Genomic DNA, 18611 nt, shown 5'->3' with positions numbered 1-18611 from the left:
AGGCTGGAGAAGAATTTTGCAACACCCAAATGACACACAACCCCAAATGACAAACATTTGAGGCCTTTCGAAGTGTGTCAAATGTGTTGAGTTGTCGTTGTCAAGCAGCTGTCGTTTTCTGAACTATTCGAAGGCACGACTGAGCTCTTTTGCCAATCCCATGGACTACAAGCATGAAATATTATGTTCCTATATTTTTGAGCCGTTAGTTCACTCATAATTGCGTGGAAGGACAAAACCTTCCCAAAGAGCGTATGCAGCAGTGCCACCTTGTGTCAACACATAACACATAAACATTTCAAAACACTACATGTTCCATATCACTCATATTGACAGGTGGAGAAAATCGATTTTGTGGGTCTTAAATAACATTTTCACTCAATTCAAATTTATGAAGAAGCACAACTTAGTTCATAGAATGGTTAGGCCAATCTCTTATAATAACATTATTATTTGTTTGTTTTACTAATAAAACAAACTCTGACAAGAGACACGAGTTTATTAAATTTAATGCAGAGCAATTTGAAAATCGCTAAAATTAACTATGGATATAAAGAGGTCCATGATCCAAAGTGACTTCAGTAGTTTTAGATTCAAGATTCAAGACTTTTATTGTCAAATGTACAACAATAACATTAAGCAGTCGCTGGCAGTGATATGTTTGATTCTCAGGCTCTCTTCTAACAATGCTCAAGTAATTACAATCTATACAATAAAATAAGAGTTCGGTCTAAGAATTCCCCCATGAGGAAACTTTACTATTATGTGAGTGACGTCAACACAACTCCACTCAACCTACCACCTGTAACTAGCATGGTCCGGTATATCAAGTATTGCTCTGGCGTTAAGGACACTCACCTGTTGTGAGGCAACGAAATCAGTCTTAGAACAGTTTGTTAGTTTTCACCAATGGTGGTGTGGATCAGAAGAGCGCTGTCCGGTAAAGGACACGGAGCAGCAGCAGCAGGGGCGACTCTGCTGGGATGGAGCCCCACGCGGGGCTACCTCACCGTCATCCCCAAGACCAGGCACCCCGCGGCGCACGTCCGGGTGGTGGACCTCCGCACAGATTCAGTGACCAAGCCCGGGCCCGCGATGCTCCAGGCCATGGTGGCGGCCGCGGTCAGACCTGAGCTGATAAGAGATGACCCGATAGTTCATGGTAAGAACCGAACGGAGATGGTAACATTTTACTTTTATATGTAACTAACTCAAATAACTTTGAATGAACGGCTATAATGTACAGCACAAGGGTTTGTTGCTCATTGCTCTGTGATAAACAGTTCAGTTTTCGGTTCAGAAATTTAGTTTGTATCACTTTTGTTCATCCTAATGTGTTAATGTGCATTTTATTGACGACACACATTCACACACACCAACATATTGGGCAATAAAGATCAACTCTTTGTTACATGGTACGTTAATACACATGTCCAGTATCCTACTTGTTGTATTTTATTCGTTTTTATCATGAACCCAAACGCTAGTAATCACAAAATGAAACCACATTCCACGATGAGCAAACCCTTACGGAGCGGAGAGAAACAGGAAGAAAGGCAGAACCAGTCTTCGGATTGTCTGTCTCTACAGGTCGGGTTCCCAGGATAGAAATGAGGATGAAAGGAATATGTGGGGTGGGCAGGGGAGTCGCGGAGCGAAGATGTGATTTAATTTGCATATGAATCTTGGCTTCATCGCTTGTGAGAACTTATCTGACTTCACCTTTGTGGTTAACCTGAAATTCCACCGAAACCTGCAGGAGCACTAACTGACACAAATTTGTCTTCACATGCAGGGATTAGTTTTGTGTTATGTGGGCCATAATCCCTGTTTACTATTTGTACCACTTTAGGTTTACATCCAGATCAAACTGTGCCTTGAGCACGGCATGTTGGCCGTGAAAGGCCCACATTTGTTTTAGGATATTTCAAAGTGACTCACAGCCGTACACTGTACATCTGTGACACATGTGATATTTGCAGGTGTAAAAATGTAAATATTAATTTGAAAGGTACCAGATCTGCTTGTTTATATGGATCCACTACAAATTTTAATTGAGTTTTCCTCAGGTGATGGAAATCAGTCCTGTAGTTTTGGACTAATCCTGCTGACAGTTGTAATAGAATATTGAATACATGACACAACAAACAATTATCTTCTGGTTTAATAATTCTTACTCAGCTGCGGCTTAGGGCAACTTGCTATCATCACTGTGACAGATTCAAGCAAGAGCTCTGAACAATGGAAAGTCAATTTCATTAATGCAAGTTAGTGCCCTCCTCACACAGAGGCGGAATGTTTACCCAATCAGCACTCTGCTTTGTTGTGATCAGGCTTAGATTTGGTCACCTTCAAACTGAATGATGACCCCTTTGAAAGTTACACAATACAAGAGAAGCTCTTGAGTCTGAAAAACATTTTCTCTCAGACCCCTAAAATACTCTAGGTGTGAAAACCTTTTGTCTCAGCAGAGGCACAGAGGAATCTCCAGCGATTACACATTTGAGCAGTGTCACGACGACCTCTCAGTGTTACCAAATCTAATCCACACAGAAACAAATCTTGGAATAATATTCTCTATATACTTGTCATTCTTTCATTAGACTTATCTAAATACAAAAAGTGCCTTCACACAGTCCAACAGACAAATAGCTATGAGGAACCTGGAGGTAACAATAGCAGCAGTGGCATCATTAGCAGTAAAAAAGTAGGATAATAATAATTAGTTCATGCACAGATGCTTTTTGTTCTTCCTGTTGCAAAAAATGTCACAGTGTGTAACTGATTTCTGCAGAGCTCCAGAAAATTGCAGCGGATATGTTTGGAATGGAGGACGCGCTCTTTCTACCCAGTGGAACCATGGGAAACCTTGTTGCAGGTGAGCTGACCTTCAACTGGCAGAGTCTAAATCCACTTGCCATGGGTTCAGAATGGTCATAAATGTGCACGCTTTTCTTCATGCAGTGATGTCACACTGCTGGGGGCGGGGCAACGAGATGATTGTGGGCGACCTGTCCCATTTGCACATATATGAGCAGGGGTCAAGTGCACAGGTGAGAACAGAGCGGCACATGCCTGAAGCTGGGCCTCATCTACATGTCAGTTTGTACCTGTAGGAACTAATGAGTGTGTTTTTGTGCTGACACAGGTGGCTGGTGTCCACAGCACCACAGTGACCACGCTCCGTAATGGAACATTTGACTTGGACGAGCTGGAATCAAAGATCCGCCACGATGACCCATCGCTGGCCCGCTCGAGGCTGATATGTTTGGAGAACTCACACAACATACAGGGAGGACGTGTGTTGCCTCTGACCTTCTTGCAGGAGGTGGGAGTGATTTGTAGTTTTAAACATACGTGTAGTGGAGAACGCTGCGTGTTGTTTCATGCTGACCTTTTTTTTTTTACATTTCAACATTGTCACTATGTAATTCCCTGTGTGAACTTTCTGCCTGTTTTATTCTGTCTGATTCTGAAATCCCTTGTGTGTCAATTGTGATTTTACTCTCTGTCTCTTTGTGTTTGCTTCTACTTTTCGGAAGCACCCCTGTCTTTGGCATTCATGCGCTCCTCGGAAGTTTCCTCTTTCTCGAGTTGTGGAGTTGGTCTTTTTTTTCCGATCGCAAAAATCCAAGTGAATGCCAACCTAAAGTCGGGAAACAACTACTCTCTGGGTAAAGGCCTTACACGAGTTGCTGGGCTGCTGACGTCATCAATTTAAAACCAACAAACATAATTTTGGAGCATTGGGACTTTTTTTTTCTCCAGATTATTATAACACAAATGCACAATTCAACTTTTAGTTGCTCGGATGTTTACTTTGTTCTGTGTTCGCGCTTTGGATTGCTACCCACTCCCTTTTGGTTCTGGTTGCCTGTTTGGACTTCCCTCGGATTTTTTGTTTAACTTAATCTTGTAAGTCCTTTTACTAAACTACTAAAACTGTCTATTTTGCCGGGTTATCAGCATTTGGTCCTTTACTCTGTTTGTGCCGATCTGCTGCACACATGTGACAGTAGCTCTGATTTCTCCCGTATCAAAGCGGATTGCAGCATAACACGTTTGATTAACTTCCAATGCTGTGTTTCCATCTCCAAGGTTCGTGCTTTGGCAGACAGATACGGGCTGTCGGTTCACATGGACGGAGCCAGGCTATTGAACGCTGCCGTGGCCCAGGGAGTGCCTCCACACACAATACTGCAGCACACACACTCCGTCACTTTGTGCCTTAACAAGGTGGGTCTTCAAAACACACTCACACCAGAATAGATGTGAAAATACTAATATCTTCATGTATTTTAGAGAAGTCATGTTGAGTCGGCAAAGCCAAGTTGAAAAATAGGTGTGTAACAGGGTTTGGGTGCCCCTGTGGGTTCCGTGCTGGCTGGATCCAAAGACTTCATCAACCGAGCGGTACGGGCGAGACATGCCCTGGGTGGGCGGATGAGCCAGATTAGTTTACTAGCAGCAGCTGGAAGAGTGTCTTTACTGGATATGGTGGGACGACTGGAAGAGGATCACCGCAACGCAAAAACCTTTGCTCAAGGTGAGCTGCTTATATATAACATCATCTATTCAATGTAATCACTAACCGGCTGCCCTTCTGTTCCTGCTCATTACTTCTTTTTTAAATGTTTCGTCTCATAACCCAGCTCTGCTCGACTGTGACCCCCCTCTATTTGCTGTGGACATGGCGTCTGTGGAGACAAACATCGTGGTTTTCCGGCTCAGGGAGCCCAGTTTGAGTCCGTCTGAGTTCTGCGCCCACATGGTTCAGGTCGGAGAGGGGGAGGAGGCTGCACTGGGACAAGTGGTACAGGTTGCGATGATTCCTTTCTTTGGAAACTCGGTCCGGGCTGTGTGGCATCTCGGGATCTCCCCTGAAGATACCCAGCTGGCCATCCAGAAAATGCATTATGTTGTGTCTCAGTACTCAAAGGAGAAACTCTTTAGTTCGGCAAGTGTCTAATCCACAAGGACATATTTTATGGGAGAGGTGCTGCACAGTATGAATGAACAAACGTTTCACCAACATGACCATCACAGTCAAATTAATTGTTTTTTAAATATCTTGTTATTAAACAAACAATGCAGTAAACACACTTAAATAATCAATATCAAAAGGAGATAACAATTCCCCCATTTATCGCTATAAACACAACACTGTAGATACATTCCTTCATGTTAACAACTCATTTTTGTCTCTTAGTCTAAGTTCATTTGAATGTTTAGATTTTTCAAAATATACTGTCTTTTCTTTATTTATTTTTTTTAAGATGCATTTTAGTCCCAAACACATGCACAGACATGCAAAGGCACACTCATGCAGGTAGGGAAATTTAACTTCTGCTCTTAACCCATCTGGTGCAGGACACACAGAGCAGTGAGCGACCATGTACGGCGCTCGGGGAGCAGATGTTGGGGGAGTAAGGTGCCTTGCTCAGGGGCACTAGACAGGGTAGGAAGACTCTTGGATTTTTGGACAGATCAATCCAGGCTTGTCTTTTGTTGTTTCTCTGTGGAGTCGAACCAGAGACGAACCAGAGACCTTCTCTGCCCATAGTCCAAGTTTCTGACACTAGACCACCGCCTCTCCCTTTGAAATGTTCACATCTGTAACAACTATTCATCAATAAGAAACAATACCAGTCAATCAAGATCAATTTTAGGTTGAGCAACACTTTCTTTATCTTAAACATCTGCGAGGGTCCTTCACCTGTTGTATATGGATATTTGAAGGTTGTGCGTCTACAGTTTGCTTTCTTTGACTTCTGCGTTCTGCACAAAGATTTGTATCGAAGGATATACATTCCAAATGTCCAAATTTATATGTGGCAAAGTCAAGTGTGTGAGTATATGAATGACCCTTTGGTGATGCTCAGGGTGGCTGCCTCAGTTCTTCTTACTTCTCATTGCACAGTCTTGCTTTGTATGATTTTGGTTAGGCTGCAGTAAACCAGTTGTTTCACAATTTGTATCAGTTGATCCAAAACTTGTTCATGCATGTTAATAGATTAAAATACTGAAGTAGAACATCCCAGGAGTTTCTGTCCTGCATCACTGATGCCCTGTGTGTTTTTCTTGTTGCAAACAATCACACAATCAGGAAAATGGGCAGCTCTGCCTTTTTTAAACCATCCACCAAAACCATGTAATTCCACACAAAAGATAAGGATGCAGGCTACGTGACCATTTTAACCAACCTTCATCTACTTTATTTGTATTGTTTACTTCTTGTGTTACTCCTTCCTACCTATCGCATATTCACTTGTATTCAGACATTGATATTTAAAGGTTCTTTTGAATCATTGCCCAGAATTTCTTCCCTATCTTTACACTTTGAATATTTGTTTGGTTACATACATTTTTTCTATTTTTTTCTATTTTTCAAACATAAGTGTTACTAATTAATTGCTGATGCCTTTTTGACTCTTGATGTTGTAATACTGCAAAGTCCCCCATTGTGGGACAAATAAAGGATTATCTTATCTTATCTTATTTGGACTTTTATCTGATTTGCCTGCGGGTTTTATGCTCTTGTTTCTTCACTTGGAGCCACGCCCCCTTTATCAATACTTTTTTAGTAATGGTAAATTTGAGCTGTTCCCTCTATATGACATCTACTAGTACTACTTATACAACAATCCTACTACTACTACTACAACAACGATACTACAACAACAATACTACTAATGATGATGATGATATATTCTGATATTGTTATTAGACTGTTATGATCAAGTATCTAAGGACAGGAGTATAATTAAATTCACACTGGAATATTTCGATACCGCATCCAACACCAGATGTTCCATGTCACTCCTATCGACAGGTTGAGAAAACAGGTTAAGAGATACAAATTCCAAGAATGGTTAAGCCAATCTCTTATTATAACTATAACTAATAAAGCAAACTCTGACAAGAGACACAAGTTTGTTAAATTTAATGCAGAGCAATTAGAAAATCACTAAATAACAATGGATATAAAGAGGTCCATGATCCAAAGTGACTTCAGTAGTTTTTATGTCCTCAAGTCTTTTCCTAGATTACATTTCTATGATCAGTCCTATTAATTCAACCTTAAATCAAACATAAGGTTTCACTGGTCCCTGCCTTTCTCCTTCAAGTGCTGAGATGCAACAAATTGCATTTTCTGGATGGCCAGCTGGGTATCTTCAGGGGAGATCCCTAGATGCCACACAGCCCGGACCGAGTTTTCAAAATGCGGGTACATGAGAACTTGTACCCCTTGTCCCAGTGCAGCCTCCTCTCCCTCGCCGACCTGGACCATGCGGGCGCAGAACTCGGCGGGACTCAAACTGGGCTCCTTCAAATAGAAACGCAGGATGTTTGTCTCCACGGCCGCCATGTCAACGGCAAACAGAGGGTCAAAGTCGAGCAGAGCTGAGCGAGGACAAGAAGAGACAGGGAAGAATTACAAGCAGGCAGCGTGACGGCAGCCAGTCATTGATTACGCTTTCACGAGGAAAGACATCAGCTGCTCACCTTGAGCGAAGGTTCTTGCGTTGCGGTGATCCTCCTCCAGTCGTCCCACCATATCCAGTAAAGACACTTTTCCAGCCGCTGCGAGTACACCGGCCTGCCGCATCCCCCCACCCAGAGCTTTACGGCACCGCAGCGCTCGGGCGATGAAGTCTTTGGGTCCGGCCAGCATGGTACCCACAGGGGCACCCAGACCCTGAGACACACAGCAAAGTGAATTCTGCAAATGCTTCGACGGTTTTTAAAACATGAATTCTCTAAAATAGAAGTATACATTTTAGAGTCTTTGTGTTTTTCAGTCACACCTTGGAGAGGCACACACTGACAGTGTGTGTGTGCTGCAGTATGGTTTGTGGATGCACTCCCTGGGCCACAGCGGCGTTCATCACCCTGGCTCCGTCCATGTGAACCGACAGACCGTATCTGTCCGCTAAAGCACGAACCTTGTTGATGGAAACACAGCATTGGGAGGTGAACAAACTTGTGAACTAAAGTTATCCACTCTGCTTGAATAAAGCAGGTACCTCAGAACAAATAAACCACTCCCACCTCCTGCAGGAAGGTCAGAGGCAGCACACGTCCTCCCTGGATGTTGTGTGTGTTCTCCACACATATGAGGCGTGTGCGAGGGTAGTGGGGGTCGGGGTAACCGTGGCGGATCTTTGATTCCAGCTGCATCAAATCAAACGATCCATCGGGGAGCGTGGTCAACGTGTTGGCGTGGACACCGGCCAGCTGCGTCAACACAAACATGCAGTTTTAGTCCCTGTGGACGAGGGGCCCACACTACAGAGGAGTGCCGCTCCGACACGCTCACCTGTGCACTCCCTCCTTGCTCATAGATGTGTATGTGCGACACATCGCCCACAATCATCTCGTCCCCTCGCTCCCGACAGTGCACCATCACTGCATAATGAAAAGCGTGCACATTTGTGACCCTTCTGAACTCGGGAAAATGGTTTTACACCCATGCCAGTAAAAGCTGGGATCACCTGCGATGAGGTTACTCATGGTTCCAGTGGGGACGAAGAGCGCCGCCTCCATCCCAAACATGTCCGCTGCGATTCTTTGTAACTCTGCAGATATAATTCAAAGATTGTAGACAAGTTAAAGTAGAAGCCGCTGTGCATCAACCAAACTACTCTCCCGGAAAGGTAGGGGGAATTTGGGTAATTTGGGTCATGTGTGACATGCTTAAAACACAGTGTAAATTATGCCATTACAAGTCAGATTTGTGTGTCGGGATAAACAGAAACTTAGATGACACCAGAGGAGCATTGTTTGTTTTTTTTACTTCTGAGAATCTTTCATCTTTGAGTCTCCAAAGGTGTTTTGTGGATTCAAACACTTCACCCTACCCTCCATCGCCCTAGCGCTGAGTAGATAATGAGTGAAATTTCATTTTACAGTGAACTATCCTTTATTATGTTATGCAATTGAGAAGAAGTGTATATTATTGGTCCTTAACTAGTTTAAGTAGAGTTAATAATTCCTTTCAATAGATGCACATGAACACATCTGAAACAATGAAGTGTGACCAACTGTGAGTAATACCGTATATTGAAAGCTGCATCAATATAATAAAACATTTAGTAGTTAATAATCTCAAATTGAAAAACAGCTACTGTCATATATGTATATATGTAATATTGTAATTTGAATTGTATTGTAGTGTTAATACGAGTCAACAGATTCAAAATATTCTATATTCTAAACATGTAGAGACAACAATCTTTTCCAGAGGTCCATGAACCGTATTACCTATAGTGACAGTTTACAATCAAGGAAAACAGGTTTTCAATATTTATCTAGTCTATTTACAGCACTTCAAAGATCCTGGTTAGCAGTAAAGTATATTTGAATATGTATAAATAAGTTATTTCAGTTAGTTGCCCATGAAACTCTCAGCTCTTACCGTTAACTGTGGGATCCTCTCCCATCACATCATCTCCGACCTCGGCCTCCGCCATGGCCTGTCGCATCGCGGGCCCGGGCTTGGTCACCGTGTCGCTGCGGAGGTCCACCACCCGCACGTGGGGCTCTCCGCCCGGTCCGGGGTACCTGGGCTTCGCCGTGTTGTAGTAACCCCGGGTGGAGGAGCTCCGTCCCGGCAGAGCAGCTGCAGCATGTTGGGCTCGCTGGTTTTTATTTGAAGCGACGATCGTGCGTTTTAACGAACGAAACAAGAGTCTGCAAGTGAGTGCTTTCACAGACATGATCCCGCTGGTCTCAGTAAGTCCATCTGTGTTGTTCTCACATCGAACTTTGTATCGACGGGGTTGAGTCGATAACTGCAAGGACAGTTAATGGATTACCCATCAGCTGATGGCCATGCACACACTAGTAAAGACCTTAAGGTGGCGCTATAATTCCAGCAAAGCCAACTATTGACATGCAGCAGTATCGAAATATTCCAGTGCGAGTTTGATTATACTTCTTGATCATAACGGTGTAATAACAATATCAGAATATATCATCATTATTAGTAGTATTGTTGTTGTAGTATCGCTGTAGTAGTAGTAGTAATATTGTTGTGGTAGTAGTAGTAAATGTCATTTAGAGGGAATAGCTCAAAGTTACCATTACTAATAATTGATTATTACTACTATCATTATTTTTGTTGTTTTTGCTGTTGGTGCAGATTTCATAAAGGGGGTGTGGCTCCAAGTGAAAAACAAGAGCATGAAACACGCAGGTAAATCAAATAGAAGTCCAAATAAGATAAGATAAGATAAGATAATCCTTTATTTGTCCCACAATGGGGATATTTGCAGTATTACAGAATCAAGAGTCAAAAAGGCATCAGCATTTAATTAGTAACACTTAAGTTTGAAAAATAGAAAAAAAAATAGAAAAAATATCTAACCAAACAAATATTCACAGTGTACAGATAGGAAAGAATAATCTGGGCACATTCTGGGCAAATATCAATGGGTGAATACAAGTGAATATGTGATAGGTAGAAGTAACATAAGACATATATAATAATAATAAACAAAGGGGAAGGTTGGTTAAAATGGTCACGTAGCCTGCATCTCTTATCTTTTGTGTGGAATTACATGGTTTTGGTGGATGGTTTAAAAAAGGCAGAGCTGCCCATTTTCCTGATTGTGTGATTGTTTGCAACAAGTAAAACACACAGGGCATCAGTGATGCAGGACAGAAACTCCTGGGATGTTCTACGTCAGTATTTTAAACTATTAACATGTATGAACAAGTTTTGGATCAACTGATACAAATTGTGAAACAACTGTTTTACTGCAGCCTAACCAGCAGTTAACTTGGCTCCAAAGACGATAAACAGCAGTGTGTCATCAGTATATCTGTGCTTGTTCTCTGATAAAATCATACAAAGCAAGACTGAGCAAACTTCAGTATTTCACCAAAGGGTCATTCATATACTCACACACTTGACTTTGCCACAGGGTATGGCATGAATTCAATTGCACTTTTTTGATAATTATCTGGTCAGTTAAGTAGCAGAGGGGGTTGTTAATCAGTTTTAGCTGCATTAGTGTTGATGGAATTAACAACAGGTGCACTAGAGGGGCAACAATGAGACGACCCCCAAAACAGGAGTGGTTTTGCATGTGGAGGCCATTTCAAGTTTCTCCCTCTTGATCACTTCGACTGGTTTTCCATTAGTGTTGGTTTAAGCTAGAGTCATTATCTCTACTGGGAGCATCAGGCGATTTCTTAACCCTACAGCAGTTGCACAGATTGTCCAACTCCTCCAAGATGGCACATCCATGCGTGCCGTTGCAAGGAGATTTGATGTGTCTCCCAGCATAATCTCCAGAACATGGAGGAGATTCCAGGAGACAGGCAGTTACTCTAGGAGAGCTGGACAGGGCCGTAGAAGGTCCTCAACCCATCAGCAGGACCAATATCTGCTGCTTTGTGCAAGGAGGAACAGGTTGAGCACTGCCCGAGCCCTACAAAATGACCTCCAGCAGGCCACTGGGTTGAATGTCTCTGCCCAAACAGTCAGAAACAGACTTCATGAGGTTGGCCTCAGGGCGCGACGTCCTGTAGTGTGCCCTGTCCTCACTGCCCAGCACCGTGGGGCTCGATTGGCATTTGCTATAGAACACCAGAATTGGCATGTCCGCCACTGGCTCCCTGTGCTTTTCACAGATGAGAGCAGGTTCACCCTGAGCACCTGTGATAGACGTGAAAGGGTCTGGAGAAGCCAAGGATAACGCTATGCTGCCTGCAACATCGTCAGCATGACCGGTTTGGTGGTGGGTCAGTGATGGTCTGGGGAGGCATAGCCATGGAGGGACGCACAGACCTCTACAGGCTAGAGAACGGCAGTTTTACTGCCATTAGCTGTCGGGATGAAATCCTTGAACCCATGGTCAGACCCTACGCTGGTGCAGTAGGTCCTGGGTTCCTCCTTATGCACGATAATGCCCGGCCTCATGTGGCAAGGGTATGCAGGCAGTACCTGGAGGATGAAGAAATTGATGCAATTGAATGGCCCTCACTATCACCTGACCTAAACCCGATAGAACACCTCTGGGACATTATGTTTCGGTCCATCAGACGCCGCCAGGTTGCTCCTCAGACTTTAGAGGAGCTCACTGATGCCCTTAGACAGATCTGGGAGGATATCCCACAAGACACCATCCGTTGTCTCATTAGGAGCTGTCTATAGGCTGAAAACTTTTATTTCCATCAAAGATGTGGCATCCTTTTGTTCCTAAGACAATTAAGCTGTCCATATCAGTATAAATCTCCAACATACTTTTTTTCATAATGAGATCTGATGTGTTTTCAAAGTGTTTTTTTTGAGCACTGTACATTTGGACATTTGGAATGTATATCCTTCGATACAAATCTTTGTGCAGAACGCAGAAGTTAAAGAAAGCAAACTGTAGACGCACAACCTTCAAATATCCCTATACAACAGGTGAAGGACCCTCGCAGATGTTTTAGATAAAGAAAGTGTTGCTCAACCTAAAATTGATCTTGATTGACTGGTATTGTTTCTTATTGATGAATAGTTGTTACGGATTTAGAAAAAGATGTGAACATTTTAAAGAAAAGACAGTATATTTTGAAAAATCTAAACATTCAAATGAACTTGAATAACTAAGAGACAAAAATGACTATGGGCTGTTGTTAACATGAAGGAATGTATCTACAGTGTTTGTGTAGATACATGGGGGAATTGTTATCTCCTTTTGATATTGATTATTTAAGTGTGTTTACTGCATTGTTTGTTTAATAACGAGATATTTAAAAAACAATTAATTTGACTGTGATGGTCATGTTGGTGAAACGTTTGTTCATTCATACTGTGCAGCACCTCTCCCATAAAATATGTCCCTGTGGATTAGACACTTGCTGAACTAAAGAGTTTCTCCTTTGAGTACTGAGACACAACATATTGCATTTTCTGGATGGCCAGCTGGGTATCTTCAGGGGAGATCCCGAGATGCCACACAGCCCGGACCGAGTTTCCAAAGAAAGGAATCATCGCAACCTGTACCACTTGTCCCAGTGCAGCCTCCTCCCCCTCTCCGACCTGAACCATGTGGGCGCAGAACTCAGACGGACTCAAACTGGGCTCCCTGAGCCGGAAAACCACGATGTTTGTCTCCACAGACGCCATGTCGACAGCAAATAGAGGGGGGTCACAGTCGAGCAGAGCTGGGTAATGAGACGAAACATTAAAAAAATAAGTAATGAGCAGGAACAGAAGGGCAGCCGGTTAGTGATTACATTGAATAGATGATGTTATATATAAGCAGCTCACCTTGAGCAAAGGTTTTTGCGTTGCGGTGATCCTCTTCCAGTCGTCCCACCATATCCAGTAAAGACACTCTTCCAGCTGCTGCTAGAACACTAATCTGGCCCATCCGCCCACCAAGGGCATTTCTCGCCCGTACCGCTCGGTTGATGAAGTCTTTGGATCCAGCCAGCACGGAACCCACAGGGGCACCCAAACCCTGTTACACACCTATTTTTCAACTTGACTTTGCCGACTCAACATGACTTCTCTAAAATACATGAAGATATTAGTATTTTCACATCTATTCTGGTGTGAGTGTGTTTTGAAGACCCACCTTGTTAAGGCACAAAGTGACGGAGTGTGTGTGCTGCAGTATTGTGTGTGGAGGCACTCCCTGGGCCACGGCAGCGTTCAATAGCCTGGCTCCGTCCATGTGAACCGACAGCCCGTATCTGTCTGCCAAAGCACGAACCTTGGAGATGGAAACACAGCATTGGAAGTTAATCAAACGTGTTATGCTGCAATCCGCTTTGATACGGGAGACATCAGAGCTACTGTCACATGTGTGCAACAGAGCGGCACAAACAGAGGAAAGGACCAAATGCTGATAACCATTCAGAATAGGGGAGAGCGGGGTAATGTGGGACATTTTTTACATTTGCTCCCCTCTAGGCGAGTTAAAATGATATATCAGTAAAATTTACACATTTCCAATTAATTCAGGATGTTTTCTAGCAATGGAAATTATCAGAATGTCTTCAGGACAAAGGGCAGTGAAAATACAATTGTTTTAAAAAAAGTGGTCTTGTGTCCCACTTAACCCCAGCTACAGGGTAAAGTGGTCCACTTACTTTTTCCACTTTAAAACTACCATAACAACACATGTTGTAATAGTTAAAATCCTGACAATTGCACACTCCGAAATTAATATCGGACTAGTAACAGAATAATGGGGATTGGTCAATTAAGCACATTTATGATTATTATGATTCATGTGATCTCTTTCACACCCTAGCTTACCTGCACAGGGACAGGGATATTGTTTTTCTCTGCGTATTCAAATGCCAGTTCACGGCACTTAACTGGAGCAAGGCCATGGAACTGGAAGTGTTTGGCAAGCTCCTCCATCTCATCTGTGAATATTATCTTTGCCTCAGCTACTGCACACCAGGCTACTGATTTTAAATTTCACTTTCGCTTTTTTCTTTATGAATCGTTTGAGGGTTGTCTTGTCAATATTTCTATCCCTTTCAGCTTTTCTTCAGGACTTCTTTCCTTGCATGACCTCAGCGGCTGCACTCTCCATCTCTGTGAGGGGTGTTTGGCCCCAGGTTGTCTTCCTGGTGTATAGTTTCTTGTCATGATGGCTTTTCTACAATGTTTATGACATTAAAAATAAAACATATATAATGTAATATACCACTAGAATATGTTTAAGACTAAACTTAACTTGTGCTTCATGGTGCACAGCATTTGTCCCACTTTACACCGAAGCCACAATTTTAGAAAAACAACATCTTTTAGCAATTCAGGCTAATCTTCAGCTAGCATCAATCACATGGTTTTATATGTTGGAAGTTCATCAACATGTATGATATAAGATTTTCTACCTGATTCAATTTGTTTTGACACAACAGTTGATTAAGTTCAAAGCAAGAAAATTTACTTTTACATGCAACAAACACCTTTTTGTGAAAAAACATACTTTCCACACCACCAGCACCAACTTCTCCTTCATGGCAAGGGGGGAATGGGAGGGGCTTGAAAACATAATAGTCACATGACCACAAATGTGTTCCGTTGCCTAGATACAGGGGGTGTTTCACATCACCTGATGTCCCACATTACCCCGCTCTCCCCTAGACAGTTTTAGTAGTTTAGTAAAGGGCCCTTTCATGATTAAGTTAAACAAAAATCCGAGGCAAGTCCAAACAGGCAACCAGAACCAAAAGGGAGTGGGCAGCAATCCAGAGGGCGAACACAGAACAAACAAAAGATCCAAGCAAGTAAAAGTTTAAGTGTGCATTTGTGTCATAATAATCTGGGGGAAAAAATTCCCAATGTTCCCAAATTCCTAATGTAAAATGATGTGAATTGGTTTTAAATTGATGATGTCAGCAACTCGTGTACGATCTTTTACAATTCGAGAAAGAGGAAACTTCCGAGGAGCACCTGAATGCACAGTTTATTCTCGGAGAACTGATTGACTAACAAGACAGGGGTGCTTCCGAAAGGTAGGTGGAAAACACTCAGAGACAGAAGTAAAATCGCAATTGACACACAAGGGATTTTAGAATAAAACAGGCAGAAGGTTCACACAGGGAATTACATAGTGACAATGTTGAAATGTAAAAAAAAAAGAGGTCAGCATGAAACAAGACGCATCGTTCTCCACTACACGTATGTTAAAAAAAACAAATCCTTCCCACCTCCTGCAAGAAGGTCAGAGGCAACACACGTCCTCCCTGTATGTTGTGTGAGTTCTCCAAACATATGAGCCGTGGGCGGGCCAGCAATGGGTCATCGTGGCGGATCTTTGATTCCAGCTCGTCCAAGTCAAATGTTCCATTACGGAGCGTGGTCACTGTGGTGCTGTGGACACCAGCCACCTGTGTCAGCACAAAAACACACTCATTAGTTCCTACAGGTACAAACTGACATGTAGATGAGGCCCAGCTACAGGCGTGTGCCGCTCTGTTCTCACCTGTTCACTTGACACCTGCTCATATATGTGCAAATGGGACAGGTCGCCCACAATCATCTTGTTGCCCCGCCCCCAGCAGTGCGACATCACTGCATGAAGAAAAGCGTGCACATTTATGACCATTCTGAACCCATGGAAAGTGGATTTAGACTCTGCCAGTTGAAGGTCAGCTCACCTGCAACAAGGTTTCCCATGGTTCCACTGGGTAGAAAGAGCGCGTCCTCCATTCCAAACATATCCGCTGCAGTTTTCTGGAGCTCTGCAGAAATCAGTTACACACTGTGACATTTTTGCAACAGGAAGAACAAAAAGCAGCTGTGCATGAACTAATTATTATCATCTTACTTTTTTACTACTAATGATGGCACTGCTGCTATTGTTACCTCCAGGTTCCTCATTGCTATTTGTCTGTTGGACTGTCAGCAGGATTAGTCCAAAACTACAGGACTGATTTCCATCACCTGAGGAAAACTCAATTAAAAATTTGCAGTGGATCCATATAAACAAGCAGATCTGGGACCTTTCAAATTAATATTTACATTTTTAAATCCGCAAATATCACATTTTTCACAGATGTACAGTGTACGGCTGTGAGTCACTTTGAAATATCCCAAAACAAATGTAGTACTTATTGTGTTTTTATGTTTTATGTTCATTGTATGTACGTTCAACCAACGCAAATTCAAGGTAGGTGTACTTGGCAATAAATACATTCTGATTCTGATTCTGATGACGCTAAGATTCATATGCAAATTAGATCACATCTTCGCTCCGCAACCCCCCTGACCACCCCACATATTCCTTTCATCCTCATTTCTATCCTGGGAACCCGACCTGTAGAGACAGACAATCCGAAGACTGGTTCTGCCTTTCTTCCTGTTTCTCTCCGCTCCGTAAGGGTTTGCTCATTGTGGAATGTGGTTTCTTTCTGTGATTACAAACGTTTGGGTTATATAAATATTGATATAATTCATTTACGATAATTCATGATAAAACGAATTAAATACAACCAGTTGGAAACCTGATATGTGTATTAACGTGCCATGTAAAAAAGAGTTGATCTTTATTGCCCAAATTATGTGTGTGTGCGTGTGAATGTGTGTCCTTAATAAAATGCACATTAACACATTAGGATGAACAAAAGTGATACAAACTAAATTTCTGAACCAAAAAACTGAACTGTTTATCACAGAGCAATGAGCAACAAACCCTTGTGCTGTACATTTTAGCCATTCATTCAAAGTTATTTGAGTTAGTTACATATAAAAGTAAAATGTTACCATCACTGTTCGGTTCTTACCATGAACTATCGGGTTCTCTCCAATCAGCTCATGTCTGTGCGCGACCGCCACCATGGCCTGGAGCATCGCGGTCCCGGGCTTGGTCACTGAATCTGTGCGGAGGTCCACCACCCGGACGTGGGCCGCGGGGTGCCTGGTCTTGGGGATGACGGTGAGGTAGCCCCGCGTGGGGCTCCATCCCAGCAGAGTCGCCCCTGCTGCTGCTGCTCCGTGTCCTTTACCGGACAGCGTTCCTCTGATCCACACTAACATTGGTGAAAACTAACAAACTGGTGTGAGACAAAGCTCCTTGTCTGACAACAGGGGAGAGAGAGTCCTTAACGACAAAGCAGTACTTGATATACCAGAAAGTGCACTCAGGTACTATAATTACAGGTGGAGTAATGTAAAGTTGCGTCAGTGGGGGCAAACTTTGACAGAGTGCAAGAAAAGTACGTAGACAAGTTCATTCATTTGACAACACAACACATTGCAGTTGTTAAAGTCTGCAGTTATATCGTAATCTTGCGATCACAATGTTACGATAAACCAAAAACACTGACTGTTTAGCTCATATTCCTTTAACACTGACGGACACCAACTTTAACAACGATTAACTGCAGGGTGATTCGTTATATAATGTGCTGTGTTGTGCGTAATGTCATCACATAATAAGATCTTTGTTCAGATAAATGCCTTGTGTCACACCATCTGGATATTAAATTGCAAAGCATACTACGAACAGACTCAGGAGACAAAACAGCTAAATCAACAGCATACAAAAGATGGTGGACAAACCTGTTCCCCGCCACACACCAAGTCTTACACACACATATGCTATACATATGTATATATATATATGTATATATATATACATATGTATATATACTATACATAATGAAAAGAACAGGTGACGATATTGGAAAACTAATTCTAACTGAAGACCACCCACCATTCATTTATCTGTGGCGAGCGAGAGAGGAGGTGTAACATGTGGGTGTAACCTCCCACCACCACCACCGCCACCTCTAACACATAACGAGAAGGGGCAGGGGGCTCAGGCCCAAACTAAAGTGGTTTGCCCCCTTCTTTTATCAGCAATAAAACCGCAGTTCCCTCATGACTGAGGAGCTAAGTCAATATTTGGAGTACTTGTGGGAATTTATCTGCTCCATACGAAGGAGGTGAACTCATTATGCAACTGCTCCCTCCTCACTTTCTCCCTCTGACTACAAGTAGCTGCTGCAAACCAGCACTCAGGAGACAAAATGACAAAATCAACAGCAAATAAAAGAATGTGGACAAACCTGCTCCCCACCACACACTCATTCTTACACTCATATACACATTACATACATGTGTGTATATATATGTATATATACTA

General features: G+C 42.7%; 3 protein-coding genes across 3 annotated transcripts; 1 reads left to right on the top strand and 2 right to left on the bottom strand.

Annotated features, from left to right (window-relative positions):
• Window positions 1–909: 909 nt before the first annotated feature.
• On the top strand, window positions 910–5480 carry LOC133931802 (uncharacterized). The gene is made up of 7 exons (XM_062378750.1): window positions 910–1162; window positions 2795–2878; window positions 2965–3053; window positions 3149–3328; window positions 4099–4236; window positions 4354–4546; window positions 4653–5480. The coding sequence occupies exons 1-7, from the start codon at window positions 910–912 to the stop codon at window positions 4967–4969; spliced, it is 1254 nt and encodes a 417-aa protein (XP_062234734.1). The 3' UTR covers window positions 4970–5480.
• A 1448-nt stretch (window positions 5481–6928) lies between these two features.
• LOC133975985 (uncharacterized) lies at window positions 6929–9780 on the bottom strand. The gene is made up of 7 exons (XM_062414043.1): window positions 9419–9780; window positions 8496–8579; window positions 8321–8409; window positions 8053–8238; window positions 7809–7946; window positions 7507–7699; window positions 6929–7404 (listed from the first exon to the last, which is right to left on the bottom strand). The coding sequence occupies exons 1-7, from the start codon at window positions 9717–9719 to the stop codon at window positions 7100–7102; spliced, it is 1296 nt and encodes a 431-aa protein (XP_062270027.1). The 5' UTR covers window positions 9720–9780; the 3' UTR covers window positions 6929–7099.
• A 498-nt stretch (window positions 9781–10278) lies between these two features.
• On the bottom strand, window positions 10279–17500 carry LOC133931801 (uncharacterized). Its single transcript, XM_062378749.1, has 7 exons — window positions 17248–17500; window positions 16123–16206; window positions 15948–16036; window positions 15673–15852; window positions 13578–13715; window positions 13268–13460; window positions 10279–13161 (listed from the first exon to the last, which is right to left on the bottom strand). Exons 1-7 carry the CDS (start codon window positions 17498–17500, stop codon window positions 12845–12847), a joined length of 1254 nt encoding a protein of 417 aa, XP_062234733.1. The 3' UTR covers window positions 10279–12844.
• Between the last annotated feature and the right edge of the window lie 1111 nt (window positions 17501–18611).

Source organism: Platichthys flesus, chromosome 20 (assembly GCF_949316205.1).
Source record: "Platichthys flesus chromosome 20, fPlaFle2.1, whole genome shotgun sequence".
Lineage (NCBI taxonomy): Eukaryota > Metazoa > Chordata > Actinopteri > Pleuronectiformes > Pleuronectidae > Platichthys > Platichthys flesus.
Note: the sequence above shows the minus strand (reverse complement) of the source record. Positions and strands in the feature narration are given on the sequence as shown.